Here is a 19,246-nt window from a genome sequence, read left to right on the forward strand (position 1 = left end):
AGCATGTGGGTGGGCTCTCTCTGCAAGTGCACTGCCTGCACTCGTAACGAAATGGATAAATACAATAATGAATTCCTAAATCTTACACCATTTTAGCATGATTATATTTACACACTGAAACAATTTTATTATCATAGAATACCGTAATTCCTCAAATAAAGACCGGGGCCTTTATTTACCTGAACTGCCGATGGGAACCGGCTTTTATTTGAAGCAGGCTTTTATTAGGGGCAGGCCTGTATTTCTAATTCCATCTGTTTGAAATATAATTGCTTTATGTAAACAGTTTTCAATTTAAAGTGATCATTCCAGTGGACAAATATCATAGATTTTTTTAAGAAACATTTGCAAAAATATCACCATACAACAACATAAAACGCATTTTTTGTAACTCCGCGCGCAGCTCCGCATCCGAAGATGAATGAGTTCTCGGCGAATCTAGCCGAGCATGACGTCTCATCACACCGGCCCCCAGTTTACACATACAAATGAGGTGTTTATATTCACTGAATGAGCCTACAAAAGCAGAAATAAGCCATTTTAAATAAAGATCCAGGTTTAAGCAAATAAATAAATAAATCATAACATTAAAGTTTAGTGAAATTAGGAAATATTTAAGAGATAGTTAATTTAGTGCATCTTTTGTTCTCATGTCACAAGTAATAATATTAAGCCAAGGTTTACTGAGTTTTATGCGATTCTTTTGTAGTGTGGTTTTTGGTGAAATGTACTAAAATGAACAGAGGTGGTAAAAGTACTCAAAAGTTATACTCGAGTGAAAGTATAGATACCTAAATAAAAAAATACTCCAGTAAAAGTAGAAAGTCCTCCATTCAAACATCACTTGAGTAAAAGTACAAAAGTATCAGATTTAAAACGTACTCAAGTACCGAAAGTAAAAAGTAAATATTCAAATTAACTGTAAATATCAATAATTAAGCAGATAAAATCTTTTGGGACTGATATGCAATGCTTTAATTGAACAAATGATAAGATTAGATACTGCAATTAAGAATTTGTTAGATTTGCAATTAATAAGAGACAATGAAGCACCTTAACGCAGTATAGGGGTTAAACTTAAAATAGACATGTTCCATAACATTAGCTCCATAAAACAGATGAGGAGCAAGATACTATTAACTAATTCAAAATTAATTCAAAAGCCATAACCACAATGACATATTACGTAACAATTAGTTAATAGTCATGTGCCTCAACAAGTAAAGTGATAATATAATTTTGCCAATTGTTATGATTAATGATGAATTAAACACAACTGAGAGTTGGAATGCATGGCTTTGAATACATGAATTTATACGATTAGTTAATGTAATATGTTTGTAGGGAATTAATGATGTCAATAGCAATTCATATATTACTTAATCTATTAATCATAGAGAATGTTCATTAGTTGCTGATGCAGTAATCATTAATAAATGGTTTAGTTCTCCATTAGTAATACATTAACTCATGCTTATCTGTGCATTAGTTAGGCATGAATTATAATAGTGCACCTGTATTGTAAAATGTTACCGATGTTTTCATAGTAAATTGTGTGCCGCAAAATAAAAAAGTTGGGGAAACACTGAGCTAACGTTAGTGTGGCAAACCTGACTTGTCAGCTTTTCCAAGTCTATACCCGACTGGATCATCCATGAATGACCAGACCGGTTTGGAAATCAAGTGTAATAAATAATTAATACTTGGAGCGGGCATGGGGAAATGTATTGGAGTAAAAAGTAAACTTTGCCTTTAATATTGTAGTGGAGTAAGAGTAAAAGTAGATGCAAATAAAATATACTCAAGTAAAGTACAGATCCCCGAAAAAAATACTTAAGTAAAGTATCAAAGTATTTTTACTTGATTACTTACCACCCCTGAAAATGAATATCATCACCTGTGCACGTTAGCCCACTTCTTCTCAACGCATTGGTTTATAGAACAATTACTCCGAATCGCCCTCTGTCGTTTCAATGAATAGCACAATGGCGAGCGTGTCAAGTAAAAATGCCTCGTCCGTTTGGGGAGGAGCGCGCGCAGTCAGCGGAGGCTCGCAGCCGAAAGTATAAACAAGGCTTGAGACGCCGGGCTGCGTGGAGCTGAGCTTCGAGGCTTGGGTGGGACCCCCTTAAGAAGACATAAGAGACGAGAGGCTAATATTAGGTGTGTCTTAATCAGCTCCCTAGTTCAGTAGTCAGGGCACTGATCAGGACATACCGGTAAGTCAATGGACTGACTCCCTGATCAGTGCCCTGAATACTGATGGAGCAGATTAAGACGCATGCATTGTGAAGATCGATATTTGTATATCACAGACGTCGCATCTCTCATAGACTACAGTAGCCTATTTAAAATGGCACATGCATCCGTTATATTCTCAATTTAATTTACAGAGCAATCCCTGTAAAGTTTTTAGGTTAACTATAGAAGAGACCAGGATTAGTGTGTGTTGCACTGGCATGCCTCGCATCGGGGCATCAGGTTGGTTTCGCATTAAATTAACGGCATTTAGGAGATTATCCACTCATTTTCCCCTGGCCTTTATTTGAGACCGTCCTTTATTTGTTTGTGTTGACCACGCCCCCGGCCACTATCAGAGGCCCGGCGTTTATTTGACTACAGGCTTTTATTTGAGGAAATATAGTACACTTGTTTGTTTACCTTGAGTTGACAGTTTTAACTAGCCTGACAAGCCAGACCCACATCAAGATGTTTGGTCTGGAAACTCACCATAGACAGGGCTCAATCCGAGGGGCGGGATAAACGGTTGTCTTTCAAACTCCCTCTGCACGCAATAGCATAGCGCGACACCAACCAGAGCAACGAAGGTGAAACAGAGCTCCTTGATAGATTAAGCATTCGCTGTATCCGGTTGGCAAAGCTCAGAACACATCTTCCCTTTTTAAGAATGACTTCAGTGCCGTTCTTTGTCCTTTTCTCAGAGATAAGCTCAACTCCAAGTCTTCCAGAGTCGCGGTCAGAGCTGATTCGAAAGACCGCCGCTGTTCGCCAGTTTCTGTGTTTACTAGAAGCACGCAAACGCAACTCTGCCGTCGTCATTATGGCCCCGCCCACTGAATCTATACACGATGCGATTGGCCCGACAAGAGTTAGGGGAATACAGCTCAGAAGGGTATTGAGAGTTGCTAGACGACACTTGCGGGCAGATTAAATTTGCTGCCGCTAGGGTGCGTCTAGATTTCTAGGCTAAGTTATAACAGTTGTTTCCTTTAAATTATTTTCAAGATCTGAGGTGAATTTAGAAAAAAACATTGTTGTTTTCAGTAAGGCTATGTCTATAAAAGGTCACGAAAAATTATATCAAACTCACTTTAAATTCCCTTTACATTAAAAAAAGCACATAATCTGTACCTGTCATACTTTGTAGGCTATGTTGTTCTAGCCACAACGCCACACAAACAAAAACTGTTTGTAAAATAGAATCGTCCTGAATCGACATTGCATCTAGTACAAAAACCTCTGGTTAACATGGAAAAGATCATTTTTCTCATGTGTCGCATTTGGTTAGGTCAAAGTGAAGGCTTAAAATGTTGTTTCAGTATTTGCATTGTTTTTTTCTTTTTTTTTCTTACGTCTGCTGATCCAATTAAGTTCTTTTAGTGGATTTTTGTCCACATTTTGTTTAGACAGGCTAATGTGATTATCTGGGAATGTTTTTGTATGGCCAGAAGGACTCATTCCATACCCAAGGTTTTTGTGAAACGCCGCCACTGATTGACTTCTTAATTTAGGACAAAAAAAAAAGTTACATAGTGTACCTTTAAATCTCAATTTAATTAAATGCAGAAATATGTGGCCTGTTTTGCAAGCACTGTGATTACACTTATTTTTCATGATACATTTGAAATTTTTTACAAAGTTTTTAACAAAAATCGAACATTACTAAATGAAATGTCCAAGTATGCTTTTAAGAAACATTTATAGAATATACATAGGAGATTGCAGGGCAAAAAGAAAATGGATATTGGGGAAATGGCAAAACAGCCCAAGCTCCTGTTGCCACAGTAACATCTGTGTGGAGGACCATAAAGACGGCCCACCTCTCCAACACATCAACTGTGAATGAGACTCCATCCTTATCAACAGAAGCAGCCAGAGGAAGGGAGCAAACACGTCTCTGGGGACAGATCTTTGTGAGTGTGAGTGTACTGGTGGAAGAGCGTGGGAAGTGGAGAGAGCTGTATCTCAGATCCTAAGGCTGGACTTCCCTGCCCTCTGTCTGCTCTGAAATGAACTGAAAGATTGCTCAAGGAACCAAAGCAGATCCGGCGCTGCCTAGAGCCTCTTTTACGCTCTCAAAACCATTTTGTCAGCCTGTCGTTTGGTTTCTTTGGTTTGCTCTCCAGCCTTGTCATTCTCTAAATCAGCTGTTTTTGGATCTCATTCACAGTTCTTGGGCCTTCTAGACTTGAGGAGCAAAGACATGGCACAAGTTGTTTCCAGAACTGGACATACTCGAGGGACAATTTCAGTGCTGAGACTGGTACGGTCTTGACAGGGGCAGGAAAAGTAGTGGGAACATGTCAGGGAGGGCACTATGGGAGTGGATAACGATAAACGCCAGCATGGAGCTCATGGAATGTGCTGTGCTCAGCCTGACGTCCACCCTGTGTCACGTTTAGGGTGCCCCTCTCTCCCACAACCTGGACGTCACACACTTTCAGTGTGTTCTTGCTGACCACACGTGTAGGTGTGTTGGCATATTCTGGCTGTAGCTGTCAAGACATACAGGTTAGTGAGATTTCTTTCTTTCTTGATATATAGAATGTGAAACATGCATACAGAGAGTAATTACTATATAATAGTACATGTATTTCCAACATGTGGAATGTGGGAAGTTTTACTGATTGCCATATTAAGAGACCAGATTATTAGAGATTTAATTCTAAAGGCATAATAATCCATTTCATAAGGAATTAGCACATCAGACTGAGGTTTTTCTTTGAAAAGGCTAGTTTGCAAAATATTCTGTAATATTATTACAATTTGAAAAAGAAAAACAAATCTAGTTGATATCCTTTAAAATCATGTAAACACATGCATGTGATGGCAAAAGTGAGATTTCAGCAGTCCTTCAGTAACCATTCTAAATTGCCTAAATTACCAATTTTGAAAACAGATATTACTGTTTAACATTTTATGGAAACCGTGATGCATTATTTTTAGGATTCTTTTATAAATAGAAAGTTCAGAAGACCATCGAAACATTATAAATGTTTTACTGTCACTCTTGCTACATTTAATGTATCCTTGGTGATGATAGTATTCTATTCTATTCTATTCTATTCTATTCTATTCTGTTCTGTTCTGTTCTGTTCTGTTCTGTTCTGTTCTGTTCTATTCTATTCTGTTCTGTTCTGTTCTGTTCTGTTCTGTTCTGTTCTGTTCTATTCTATTCTATTCTATTCTGTTTTATTCTATTCTGTTCTATTCTTTTCTATTCTAGTTCTATTCTATTCTATTCTATTCTATTCTGTTTTATTCTATTCTATTCTTTTCTATTCTAGTTCTATTCTATTCTATTCTATTCTATTCTGTTCTATTCTTTTATATTCTAGTTCTATTCTATTCTATTCTATTCTATTCTATTCTGTTCTGTTCTGTTCTGTTTTGTTCTGTTCTGTTCTGTTCTGTTCTGTTCTGTTCTGCTCTATTCTATTCTATTCTATTCTATTCTATTCTATTCTGTTTTATTCTATTCTATTCTATTCTATTCTATTCTATTCTATTCTATTCTATTCTATTCTATTCTGTTCTGTTCTGTTCTGTTCTATTCTATTCTCAGTTATCATAGTTTCCAAAAGCAAAACTTTGCAACATTGATAATAATATTAACAACAACAACAACAACAACAATACATGAGCAGGAAATCAGCGTTATAAAGATTTCTGAAAGCTCATGTGTCACTGAAGAAGACTGGGGTAAAGATGCTGAAAATTCAGCTTTGATCAAAGGAATAAATTGCATTTTAGACTATATAAAAATAGAAACTTTTGGCAGGTAGTGTAAAGCTGCTTATGAATCATTACACTATTAATGGACAGTGCACTTATTTGAATGCACAGTTTAGCTAATTTGACTGTGCCTTTAGGGGTCTTTTCAATTGAGCTAGTAAGCAACCTAGAAAAACAGAACATCTTAGCATACGCACAGTTAGCAACCTAATAGAATTGCACTTAAAAATTACGCAACCACAATGACTTTAAAAACTAATCCAAAACCGTAACAACAGCATAACCACACAAAAATCTTCTGAAAACACGTACTAATCGCGCCACAACATGCTAACACAACTTAGGGTATGTTTACACGACAATGTGTACTAAAACGATGCCTGTTCACATGGATCCATGAAAACGACTAAAAACACTGTAGGCCTTTTATTTATGCCAGGCCAGTAGTTGGCGATGTCACTTTGTAAAGAAACACTATGTGCGTATAGAGCATGCAGGTAAGAGCGGGGCACAACCTAAAACACTTTTTGACTTTCTCCGTTTGTGTAAATGGGGTAAATGAGTATTTTTTTCCCCAACATTAATTTCATTCATGTCTTGTACTAATTGTACTAGACGTGTGAAATTAATGGTAAATAAATTAATGGTTTTGTTTCATTAATATAGTGTATACTTTTTTCTTGATTTACCCTGAAAAATAGAAGTGAAATGTGAAAACATGCCCCATAGGTGGGGTACATTAACCTGTGAGGGTCATATTGTAACATGACCTCTGATATAATAAAAAAATAATGTGTGTGTGTGTATATATGTGTGTGTGTGTGTGTGTGTGTGTGTGTGTGTGTGTGTGTGTGTGTGTGTGTGTGTGTGTGTAGTATATATAGAAAGTATAGAATATAATAGCATATTTCTAATAGGGGCTCATAACGCAGTGTTACAACACACCCCACCTGGGTAACTACGGCTTACTTAAACCACAGCTTGTGTCTTCTGCTGGTTAGATCAGAATTAAAGAACAATCTCAACTGTTAAATAACAGATATAAGTTGTCTTATTTTAAATAAACACAAAAAAACAGATGAAAAATAAACTTAACAAATGTACTTTTGCTATGGTTAAATAAATGTTCAGTGATATCTTCCAAAGATGTTTTAATTTTGGCGCAATTTTTACTCGAAATAATGCTGATATGGCAACTAGCAAATATACCAAGTTTCATCATTCTGGCATTTGTGGAAAGTTTTAAACCATGCCCGGGTTAGGTTGTGCCCCGTGTTCCCCTTATAAGGTACATTGTTTTTAAAAAAAATTGCACTTTTAAACCCATATTCAAAAGTGTGTGTTTTCAGGCCCTCAAAACGCCATTGTGTAAATGAATGAAGTTTTCCTTTTTAGTTGAAAATGGTGTTTTGTAAAGTGCCCCTAAGAATATCTTACTGTAACAAGTTAGCAACTGGACAACTGTGAGCGACAAACCACTCAGAAGATCTTTTCTACAACACATCTGCACACTAAAAAGCACTTCGAGTGCAACTGCACAGTGGTGTGATAAAAAAAACACCTTGCGTCGGCACAAGATTGTGTTAAAAACCACTCTGAGCACTTTAGCAACCACATAGCAACACGTAAAGAAAAACAAAACAAAAAACAGGCTCAGATCAACACCTTGCATTGTGGTTGCAATTCTCTCTCAAGCAGCGCACACATTCTCTGCAGAAAATGAGGAAATCAAGGACAAATATAAAAAATAACAAAAACTTTAAATTGTTATTGGAGTCATTAATTTTTAATCACTACAATGATTTTGAGTTTGTCAGATGTCTTATCACCATCTTGAATTTTTTTTTGGGGGGGGGGGGGGGGGGGGTTACACATATCACAATTAGACGTCAACACAAAGATCAGGACAAACAATGCTTCTTTCTCATCTGATGGTAGGTGACAGCGACAGCAGCACTGAGAGAGGGGAAGTAAATGAGTCGTTTCTACTCAAATGAGAGAAGCAGTGATGGTGCCGGGTTGTGCAGACGTGCTTCCGCCACCAGCTGGAACAAGCGGCCCTCATTGTTTAACGGCAGATATACAGTCTCTGCCGGCGCCACTGCTTTGTAGACCGCTATCTCGTAGATCCGTTTTCATTACTGACCCTGTTCAGCTTAGATCTGTAATTTAGGTATACTGGTTTTATAAGACGTGACCCATGACTAGACAAGAAAATTAGACAGCTGTGTATTAATATAAAGATTTAGAAAAATGGACCCTGACAAATGACCGTTTCATTCATCACATACACATTTGAATATAGTAAGAGAGGAAAACATGCAATCAATACACACAATACAAATGCATCCTTTATAATCAAAGCTCTAAATGGCTTGTTTTGCTGACGTGGCGTGTCTTTGCACATTTAATACGAACAATAAAAAAAATCAATAGATAAACACAGTCCAAAAAGAAACTCACTTGCCATGCCTGCCAATGACCAGTGAAATGAGAAAATGTAGCAGCTATAAATATTCCATCAACTAGTCAAACTGTATTTTGCACAACCTTTATAAAAAACTAAATTATTTACATATATTATTTATATATATAGCATCCAAAAAGTGTGTGTGTGTGTGTGTGTGTGTGTGTCACATTTCAAATAAATACACATATACTGTACATGTATGTGTAAATATACACATAAAATATAAAATATTTATATATCATATAAATTATATAAGTACCCTATATATACACAGTATATACATGCAAATACTTATTTAGCATATACATGAATGGGAGAATATAATTATACGCAGTACACACATATGTAACACATTGGCCCTCATTTATCAAAAGTGCTTCCACCAAATTTCCAGCGTACACCCAAACCCAAGGTGACTTAGAGATTTATCAAAATGGACGTTGGTGTACGGCACGCTCAAATCCTACGCCAGCTCAAGAGGTGGTGTACGCACGTTTGAGTTAGTGCGAAAATGCGCAGGAAAACAATTCCTAACACCACAAAACGCACTGACAAAGATATGCTATATTATGACCCACTGTAAAAAACAACAACAACAACATAGTAATTATAAACTTCAATGTTTATTTTTGTGCAATGGACTTCAATGTTTAATTTGTGTGACTATACCAAAGCATTTGATTTGCTTGATTTTGAAATTAAATGCTAATAGTTTTAAAACATGTTCTGTAAAATAATGCATTGTGATAATTTCTCATCCAAACAGCTATTTAAACTGCTGGATTGAGCTTCTCAACCCCCACACTATTAACAGTACTCTTAATATAGGTCCACATTTTGTTTTTGTGGGTGCCTTTATTCCCACTCTTTAAACTCTCAAATAAAACAATTTCGCTTTTTCCACTTCCCTGATGGTCTTGATGGGCACGTCTCAATCATCTCACTAGTTCAGCAGTCAGGGCACTGATCAGGGAGTCAGCCCACTGACTTATGTCCTAGTCAGTGCCCTGACTAGTGGACTAGTGAGATGATTGAGACGCGCCCGATCTCCACGTTGGAGAAGTTTCGCTTCTTTGCCGTCTTCCGTGTCTCCATGGCGTAAAATGAGGGCGTAGGGGAGGCAGAGACTTGAATATATAGGGCAAGTATTGCGTACACCTGGATTGCAGAGGTGCGCACAGCTTCATAAATCAAGCGGTGAGAAGAGTGTAAGCATAATCTTATGCCAACATATACGCCCGTTTCTACGCAAGATTGATAAATGAGGGCCATTGTGTTTAGTAACATCTGAATAATAATAATAATGTTTTATATATTTTTCCATCAACCATTTCTTTACTGTTAAACTTTTTGTTTAAACTTGTGTCAAAATCTTACAGTTTATATTACAGATTATATGATGAGCATATAAAAAATAGAAGAAAGCATTTATGTGCAGTAACAAGTGAGCTGTGGTGAGTGAAAAACACCCCTCTGAGAAAAGAGAATTTCCATTTTCTTTTCCCACGCCCTACAAACAGCTAGAGGCTAAACATGCTGCTAGTACACATGCTCAGTCCATGTGACTCCTGACAAAAGACACTCTGCATGTGCTCATAGACTACAAACATTTATAAACTGACCATCAAATAAAGAACGCGAGAAAGACTTTAAATTTCACTGGTAAAGATTTTATTTCTGCAGTGTCACATTTACCCTTTGTTTGCTGGAGGCCATAAATCTACCATCTACACAGTTCAGATGGTCAGCCTATACACACATATGGACATGTCCACATTCATAACACTAGTAACTACTCTTACCTAACAAAAAACGCTGAAAAAAGTAAGTAAAAATGCTCAGTTGAATGTGGAAGTTCACTAGAGAACTACTAAGACATATATACAGATTATACAGAAATTAACGTGAATAATGCATAATGTATAATTAATTCTAAAGTGAAGATTATGGCAACCCACTAAAGACTCAAGGATTACCAAATCCTTCAGAAGTAATTACTAATTTTTTGGATCAGTATTCTAAGGTGAAAAGCATGATAATTCCTTAATATTGATGAAGTCATTGCAAACTTTTGAGTTTTTGTATAGTGATTACAACATGGTAACCCACTAGTAATGACCATCGGAAGGAATTACTATCCAAAACCTTACAAAAACCTCAAAAGCCTACAATGATTTCAGTCACTAATATAGAGCTAGCATGTATTTCACTTTAGATAGTTTCTTCGGAAGGATTTGATAATACTTGAGTCATTACTAGTGGTTTACCATTTACCTAGACTTTAGAATTAATTACAGATTATGTATTATCCAAGCTAATTATGAACCATGTAGTAATTTTTAAGTAGTCCTCTGGGAGATATGAAAAAATAGTTATTGATTAGCTAATAGTGAACTACCACATTAGACTAAACATTGTTACTTGCTAATTTGTTAATCACAGTTTCTTGTTAGTTAATAGTAGAATGATATTGGTGCGTTACCCATTTGTTCCTGTGTAGTTATTCATTAATGAAGGAACAGTATTCTAAAGTGTTTCCGCTCAGAGGATCTCACATTATTGGCATTTTGAGTCTGACTTGTGAATTTAGTCAATTGTTATCAGTAGACTCGCTCTGACCAGATAATTTGAATCAATAAGTTGTTGGGTGTGTTGGACTTGAAGCCGCGCTGCACAGACTGATCGGTGTATGACGTAAATGGTACTTTGCTACTGTCCACCACTGAATACCATGAGGAATATTTTAAAATGCAGCTGAGCATAACATTATAATGGGGTTATAAAGTCATATTACTGTGTGTCCTGTGTTCATTATATCCTGATCTCACATGAGAGAAATCAGACAAATTGTACACTGACACACACACACACACACACACACACATACACACACACACACACACACACACACACACACACACACACACACACACACACACACACACACACACACACACACACACACACACACACACACACACACACACACACACACACACACACACACACACACACACACACACACACACACACACACACACACACTTGGTAGCATAAACACATTGGCTTTTGGCTTGCTTAGTTTGGGACACTTAAATTTCAACTATATTACCGATCTGCATGCATTGACACTGCATTATAATTGAAGTTAGCTGGATAACATTAACGTTTCCTCCAGAGCGGCTGTTCAGCCGAATCAAATTATGTTGCATTATCTTACTGTTAACACTGTGAAGCTGCTTTGAAACAACAGGAAATGTAAAAAGCACTATAAAATAAAGGTGATTTGATTTGACATTATGTTTTGTTTGGAGGGTTAACACAGAGATGGTATAGTCATATGATTTACATGAAAGATTGTAGTGGACTCACATGATTTGTCTCTGTCCATATTTAGCGACATAAAAATAAGCAGAAAACAATGTCAGAAATGTAAGCCGTTATGAGTGAATTCATGCATTAATAATTATTCATCTTGTTGAAGATAAGATGTATAATGCACTGCTTCAATTTACATACAAACACTTTCCTCTGCATTATGTCATAATTGGTAACCGCAATAAAACTATTAAAATTGTTAAAATAGAATGATATATCTCTAGATCTATTTTATTTTTATTTTTTTGTGCAGGCAATACATCTCATTATTATCAGATCTTCAAAAATGGCCAGTTGTGCATCCCACCAATAATATTAGAGAATCCCGCAGTAACAACGCCTACTAGTAAATAACAATGCAGTGACCTCCAGCGATACAATTGCTGTCTTTGTGATTGCGGCACTACACAGGACTTAAACAAACATGTTCATAGTAGATCATTTGAAGAACTGTCTATGTCTATTTAGCAGCTTTTTCCTAGTGTGGTTGAGTGACAGATACTAATTTTTGTAGCGGTCCTGTAAGCAATTTCCTCCTTTGCTACTTATCAAAAATGAATCAAATCAGCAAACCATAGATAATTGCCTGCCAAATGTAATAGGAATTGATTTTCTGCTGCACATTGGGTTTTATGCCGAAAAATATATATATTATCATTTGCATCACCTCTTGCATATTACCTGAAATGACATTCCCTTTACTACGTCTTCTCTGACTGACCTTCAAGTGAGGTGTCCAGTGGTACAGTGATTACTGATCGCATGCTGAAATATCCAGTCACTCACAAACAGGAACGTGTCGGGGTCCTTTCATAGGGCACTGAAAAGCTTTGAGACATATGCTGGGTTGCCAAGGAGATGTTATTTCAAAAGAAAGAGGCGGTTTTACAGTAGTTTTTGATTTTTTTTTCATTCTCTTTTCTTTAACAGCTAGAAGAAACCTCTTCAGAACTGTTTGACGCATATAGCGCACCAGTGAAAGGGTAAGTACAGGTTTTTTGTTTGTATGAAACAGAATGCACTCTCACAATGCACTTGTCTTGATCAATTCATGAGATTCATCACCATCTGAAGGACAACAAAAGATAGGAGTAATTTTCATTCCCTTTCTAATTTCCAAGCTGTCAAATGGTTTGCACAGATAAAGAAAAAAAATCAATTATCTCAGACAAAACAGCCATGCCTGCCCAGATAATTGGCTAAATTTCTACCTTGCAGCAGTCTTGTGCCATTTTTATGTATTCTTGTAACAGCAGCACCCATGCCAAAGGGTGTTTCTGCAGCAGTGAAGTCAAAAAACAATTAGCCTTTCAACAACGCTACAAAGTCACTTCCCCCAAAACGCTGACTGGTTCAGGGCGCACTAAAACATAAATGTCCCAAATAAGGATAGGGTGGGACAAAAATTTCAGCTTTCCCTTCCAGTCATCAGACCCCGTGCCTCATCTGTCAGACCGTCACGCTTGTTCGCTCAGTTCAATTCTCATTCCGTTTTTATCGCAGCCTAGCGGAGCCAGTGCGGAGGAATTATCTGCTGTCAGGACCTGCGCCGGGCTGATAGGGAAACGCAGCTCACCGAGGGCCACCGCAAGGTGAGAGGGACGGCCGCAGGGGGAAGGGAACGAAAAGTCAGGGACCGATGATGCCGTCTTCCACTATGCAGATGTTTGCGTTCATTCTGGCGTTACTGGGGGTCCTGAGTGCCACGGTGGCCACGCTGCTACCCAACTGGAAGGTGAGTGCCGATGTGGGCTCCAATATCATGACTGCCATCTCGCAGATGCAGGGACTGTGGATGGACTGCACCTGGTACAGCACCGGAGTCTTCAGCTGCTCGCTTAAGTACTCGGTGCTGGCATTGCCGGCTTATCTTCAGACTGCACGCACCACTATGGTGCTTTCCTGCATGATGGCGACAATGGGACTCTGCCTGGCCGCCCTAGGGCTGAAATGTACTCGCTGGGGTGGCAGTTATCGCTCTAAGGGACACACGGCCATTTCCGCAGGGGCTTGCTTCATCATAGCAGGGGTCCTGTGTCTTGTGCCCGCATCCTGGTTCACCAATGAGGTCATCACTACGTTTATGGACTCCAAAGTGCCCAAGAGCAGCAAGTACGAGCCGGGCGCAGCGGTGTACGTGGCATTTGTGTCGGCAGGATTCCTTTTAGCCGCAGGCGTAATCTTTTGCTTATCATGTCCTGGGAGAAGAGGCGGTCCATTGGATTCGGGCTCGTCCCACCCCGACAAGCCAAAACAGAAAAAGCTGCGCCAGGAGCAGCCGACCCGCGACCAACAGAAACAGCAGCACTGCGAACAACAGAGTCAGACTGAACCGCCGGAACCAGAACAGCCGCATCGAGAGAAACTACACCAGGAAAAGCTACAAGCGGATGATCGTCAGCAAGAGAAGTCGGTGCCTGACAGGATGATCCTGCAGAAGGACAAGCTGTACCAATCTCCATCTCGAACCCGAAATCAAGATGCCAAGGCCGTCTATAGTCTGCACGACTATGTGTAAACAACTGTCATCGACTCCAGGAGCACGAGTATTTAGGGCGTTCTTGATTATCAGACTGCCTTTCTTTGTGAGCGGCAAAAAGAGGAGGGGAAAAGCAGTGGAGCAGCAGGAGGAATAATGACTTTGATGCTGTTATCAACCCTTCTCATCTGCGCTTTCGCTTACAGCAAGCAAAACAGTGGAGGTATTTTCAAAGCCCCGGAACAGACAAACTAAGGATCAAGAATCCTTGGGTATATGGTTTTAACTGCAACTACAAGTAAAAAAGGGGGCCAAATGGTGACGCATCATAAAAATGCACCAAAACAACAGGGAATTCATGAATTGAACTAATGTAAGAACAGTCCAAAAGGTGCATTTGATTACCAAAGGTTGGAAAAAATATAATCATTGTTGCCGTCATTTCATTACCTTGTCAAAGTAAATCGCAAACTCTCGAGAGTCCTGCAAACAATTTCATTAGCCTTTTGAAAGCTAAAACCATGGGTAATAAGCAAGTTTTAATTCAGAAGCTTGTAGATGATTTATTAGGCAGTGCATGCTGTTTATAGATAATGCTTTTAATAATGCTGCAAAATGGCTTGCAGTTATGAAAACAAAGGGGATAATCAAGCTTGCACCTGAGGAAGCTTCATCTGTCCATTAAATGGTGCGTGTCCTTCAGAAAAGGGATTTTGACATGTCCAGTCCATATTTTTCAAAGAATGGTGATAGGGGGTGGGGGGGAGGCACAGCAGCAGAGATCAGTTGAGGTAATGATGCTCTTTGCTTTTCCATTAGGTTCGCTACGGATGGGTGCACGCTGCTCATTTATTGAGAGCAGACACAGATCCACCAACACACACACATAAGCTTTCCTTCCCTCCCTCGTACTCTTGCTAGAAGGGTAATGGGGGCTTGCACCCAATCATCATGATGCTGTGCGTCAGTGTGTCGTGCCTGCAGGAAGTGCATTTAGTCCTGTTCTAGGGCAAACAGGACGCAGTAACACGCTGTTCACACTTTTGTCGAAAAGTAGAACCAAGGTGACGGAAATCTCAGCAGTGGCTCCGGACTCTCCCCCGCTGGGCAACAATTACACCTTTGGTCTACGTCTCAATACGGTCAAACCATCTGCAGTATTTTCTGATTGCTATGCTGTTTTCACTTGTATGAATGTATTTTCAAAGAGTCAGTAGAAGACAGCAATGTACTATATAATGTACAATATTTGACTCAAGCTAATGCTAAGTGTCATTGTCTGTTTCTGTCATAACGATGGTCAAGGGCTCCTATTGTCTCAAGAGTGACAGCACTGCTTTTCAATTCTATCTCACTAATAAGCATACATACTGTTCTTTGTTTTTGACAGAATGCTTTATAATATGACACAATGACTGAGAGTGACAATGTATTAGAGCAGCAAACTTTTTAAAAACAAAACGTCATTATGTGCCAATGGACCATGTCTTGCTTTACTGTTTGCGCATGTGATAGTCACTAGGGTGCAAAAATCCGAACCACTGCTGCTATTTTGCATTATTGCTGCTATTTGCATCATAAATTATTTTTCATTATAATTTATATCAGCATAACAATTTGAGTGAAATTTGAATATCTGATCACTGATTTTTTTTTTTTTGTCATATTTTTGCCCCCTCCCCTCTGCCTTTTTTTATTTTAAAGCCTTACATATCTTTTGATTTAAATGACAAAAATATCTCAGACCTTTGGACTGCACTGTTCCCAGTGCAGTTGAATGTGCCTGCAATCTAATTACCGTCATGTGACACAGATGGGTTTTATATACAGCATAACTGTTGTATAATAAATACCTGCATTCTTTGCTATATTTTCAATATAAATAATTACATAGCATAAATATGCTAAACATATCTAGATATTTTCTATTATAGCAAATAAAGAAATATATTGATGTTATGATGAACGTGCCAGGAAAGGGTGTTTTCCACATGTGGGTCAGTTTAGGAGTCTCCTATTCAGTCCAGTGTCTGACATGATCGTGTGATCACCTGCACAGATATTCGGAATGGGTTCTTTGGTTTGTGGTGTAAATGTTAGCACATGTTCATTACGTTTGAGAGACAATGATGGACAAATACTTATATTTTACTAAGAACTCTTCTTCTATCATGACACAGCGAATGTTGACTATACTTGTGTTCGATAAAGGTGAAAACCATTTGCCATATTATGTAGGCACAACAAACTGCATTATTTAATTGAATTTGCCATTTTGATTTCTCTTTTTTAGCTTGACAAAAATCAGGGCTTATTTAATTTAGTCCATTTATAAACTGATGTGTGGCCAGTAATCATGTGGAACTATCAAATCCGAATTAAAGCACATGCCTGTACAGCAGCTTTTGTTTGTTTTTGTCATGTACTGACTCCGGAAAAAGCAACTCCACCTTCTATTCTCTCATTTGAGCTAATGCTCACATCAAGGACTTTTTGTACAACTGGCTCTCTTATTTCACATCATTCCCTCTTTGTTGTGAGATCGTGATCTGACCGCAAATGCCTCCTCATAATGGGGGGGTGTGTGGTACGAGGTTTCTTGGTTGGCTACGTTGGCCAGGAGTCATGCTTGTCCAAGTGAGAATCTGCATACTCCTCTGTGAGTGAATCCAAGCATCAAATAAGCTCAATTTACACAGCTGACTGCCCATCACACAGTGTGGCACACTAAGCATTCATGATTAAGCCAGCCACACTTCACACACCCCCCTCTCACTGATCAGACTAAGGTTAAATCAGCTGTCATATTCATCTGCTACTTTACATGTGCTTTGTTTACACAGATGGAGACATTGTTTATTCTCGATCACGACACTGAAATTGATTCTACAATTCAAATGCCGAATAAGAGATTCATCAAAAGAATAGAAGCTGTGCAGCATTGTATTTATGAGCTCTTGGGATCAGCAAAAGGGACATTCACTTTCCTACAATATGTCTTTATTCTTCTTACAAGGCACTTTCCATGAATATGGTAAAATTTGGTTATGCATACTTTACAAAAAAAAAAAAAAAAACTGAAAACATCACAAAATCAAATTTGAACCCTAAAAGTGCCATATTTGATAGTTTCTATGGCCTTAATCATTAACATGATCAATCATGTCAATCATGCCTCATAAAGTGTCTAGATTTGTGAACAGTCTTCTACATTGCTTTTAATATTATTTCCAAAATGTCTGCCTCCATGTGACAATGCACAAGCAACTTACATTATTTATGGTAAATGAAAATAAATGTGTTCTGAAATAGTGTGTATCAAGTATGATTCAGAAGGTATTTTTAATTTAAATCATCATTGAACTGCTTTGTATCATGATGCATTATACACAATAAAAATGGTCATCAAAAGATTTAAAATTGAACATTTTACAATATACATTTAGTGTGAACAGATATTTAAATGCATTTTTAATATATGCATCTGGCTCTATTAATATAAATAAATATTTTTGTTGACTACATCATTGTTAAAGCTACTATAAAAACTTTTTATTTCTATTTTATTAGTAATCTATATATATAGATATATTTACCACTAGAAAAGAGTCTAGAAAAGAAATCGTATGTGCATGTGTTTATATATAGTGTGCACAGTGTTTCAAAATTAGCCACATTTAGCAGGACGGGCTTGTTTTGGTACCAAATTAGGGTTTAAGATGTTATAGATTTTTTTTTTTTTTTTTTTTTTGCAAATAAGTTATTGAACATTTAGATTTTTTTTTTTGCAGGCTTCATGCTTTTATTGTCCAAATAATTTGATATATATATATATATATAGTAGTAGTAGTAATTTTTATATACTGGTACATCACATTTTTTGGACAATAAAAGCATGAAGCCTGCAAAAAATCTTGTAAATGTGGCTAATTTTGAAACACTGTGCACACATATATAGACACACAAACATACAATCTCTTTTCTAGACTTATTCTCTCCATTTCAGATTTGTGGTGTTAGAAATAAAGTACTAGGTTAAAAAAAAAGGTAAAAACAAACAAAACTCACTTGGTTGCAGAATACACAGATACACATTGATTCAATTCAATTCCTGTTTTTCTTTCCTGTTATACATTAATTAGATTTCAATTATAAATTTATTTTATATTTAATTTATTTTATATGTAATTTATATGTAAACACAATCCAGTTGCAACATATGAAAACGGTTTAATTAGTGACCTCTGCTGTGAACAGTCAAGCTCACCCTCTGTTGTTTCAGATGGGCTGCATATGAGAACGGCTCCTGCGAGGCTGAACACAAAGGCTTCTCCATCTGTCTCACATAATGAGCTAAATGATCTAACACATTTAAAAGGGGTCACTTTGCAGGTGTGCAATGTTGAAGTGGTGTATTTTTAGTGCTCAACTTGACATTATGACAAATGGAGTTTGACTTCCCTTCAGGCAATAACAGAACAGAATCAATTCCTGTGTGTATTCTGCCACCAAGTGACAGTTTCCCCCCTTTATTCATCTATTGCGCTATTGCTGTTGGCAAAACCTAACACTACAAATCTGAAATAGGTAGAATGAGTCTAGAACAGAAACTGTTTTATGAACTACAGTAGGCCTATTTCTAATAATTTCCACCATAAATAACCACTGTGACGATACCCACATGTACTATGCCTGTGCTACAGTTTTTTACTGGTAACATGGTTGATCAGTAACATTCTTTTCTCAAACTTTAAGCTGGTGTATGCAGGTGTAAATACTCACAGGTACAATGAAGTGGCAAATGGTTAATTAAATCAGTAGGCAGGGTAAAAGATCATCAGGCTATCGACACTTTCAAGAGGATCAATCGTCAAAGAAAAATATCAATCCTAGGTGTGGCAAGCAGAGCGAAGCATCACCAGTGCATCACACTATAGTGATAC

The 19,246-nt window shown here is 37.7% G+C and overlaps 1 protein-coding gene across 3 annotated transcripts; it reads left to right on the forward strand.

Annotated features, from left to right (window-relative positions):
• Window positions 1-3,968: 3,968 nt before the first annotated feature.
• LOC137041261 (claudin-20) lies at window positions 3,969-17,530 on the forward strand. 3 transcript variants are annotated; one of them, XM_067417314.1, is made up of 3 exons: window positions 3,969-4,752; window positions 12,755-12,807; window positions 13,328-17,529. In XM_067417314.1, the coding sequence occupies exon 3, from the start codon at window positions 13,464-13,466 to the stop codon at window positions 14,340-14,342; it is 879 nt and encodes a 292-aa protein (XP_067273415.1). In that variant the 5' UTR covers window positions 3,969-4,752; window positions 12,755-12,807; window positions 13,328-13,463; the 3' UTR covers window positions 14,343-17,529. The 3 variants fall into 3 exon arrangements, 1 of the variants encoding a protein (XP_067273415.1); XR_010898069.1 differs by lacking the exon at window positions 3,969-4,752 and having other exon boundaries at window positions 11,516-14,991; window positions 15,123-17,530; XR_010898070.1 differs by lacking the exon at window positions 3,969-4,752 and having other exon boundaries at window positions 11,516-14,526; window positions 15,123-17,530.
• Window positions 17,531-19,246: the final 1,716 nt, after the last annotated feature.

Source organism: Pseudorasbora parva, chromosome 15 (assembly GCF_024679245.1).
Source record: "Pseudorasbora parva isolate DD20220531a chromosome 15, ASM2467924v1, whole genome shotgun sequence".
Taxonomy (NCBI): Eukaryota; Metazoa; Chordata; class Actinopteri; order Cypriniformes; family Gobionidae; genus Pseudorasbora; species Pseudorasbora parva.

Coding starts and splice junctions, on each gene's coding strand:
- LOC137041261 (XM_067417314.1), top strand. CDS start 13,464: ATGATGCCGTCTTCCACTATGCAGATGTTTGCGTTCATTCTGGCGTTA.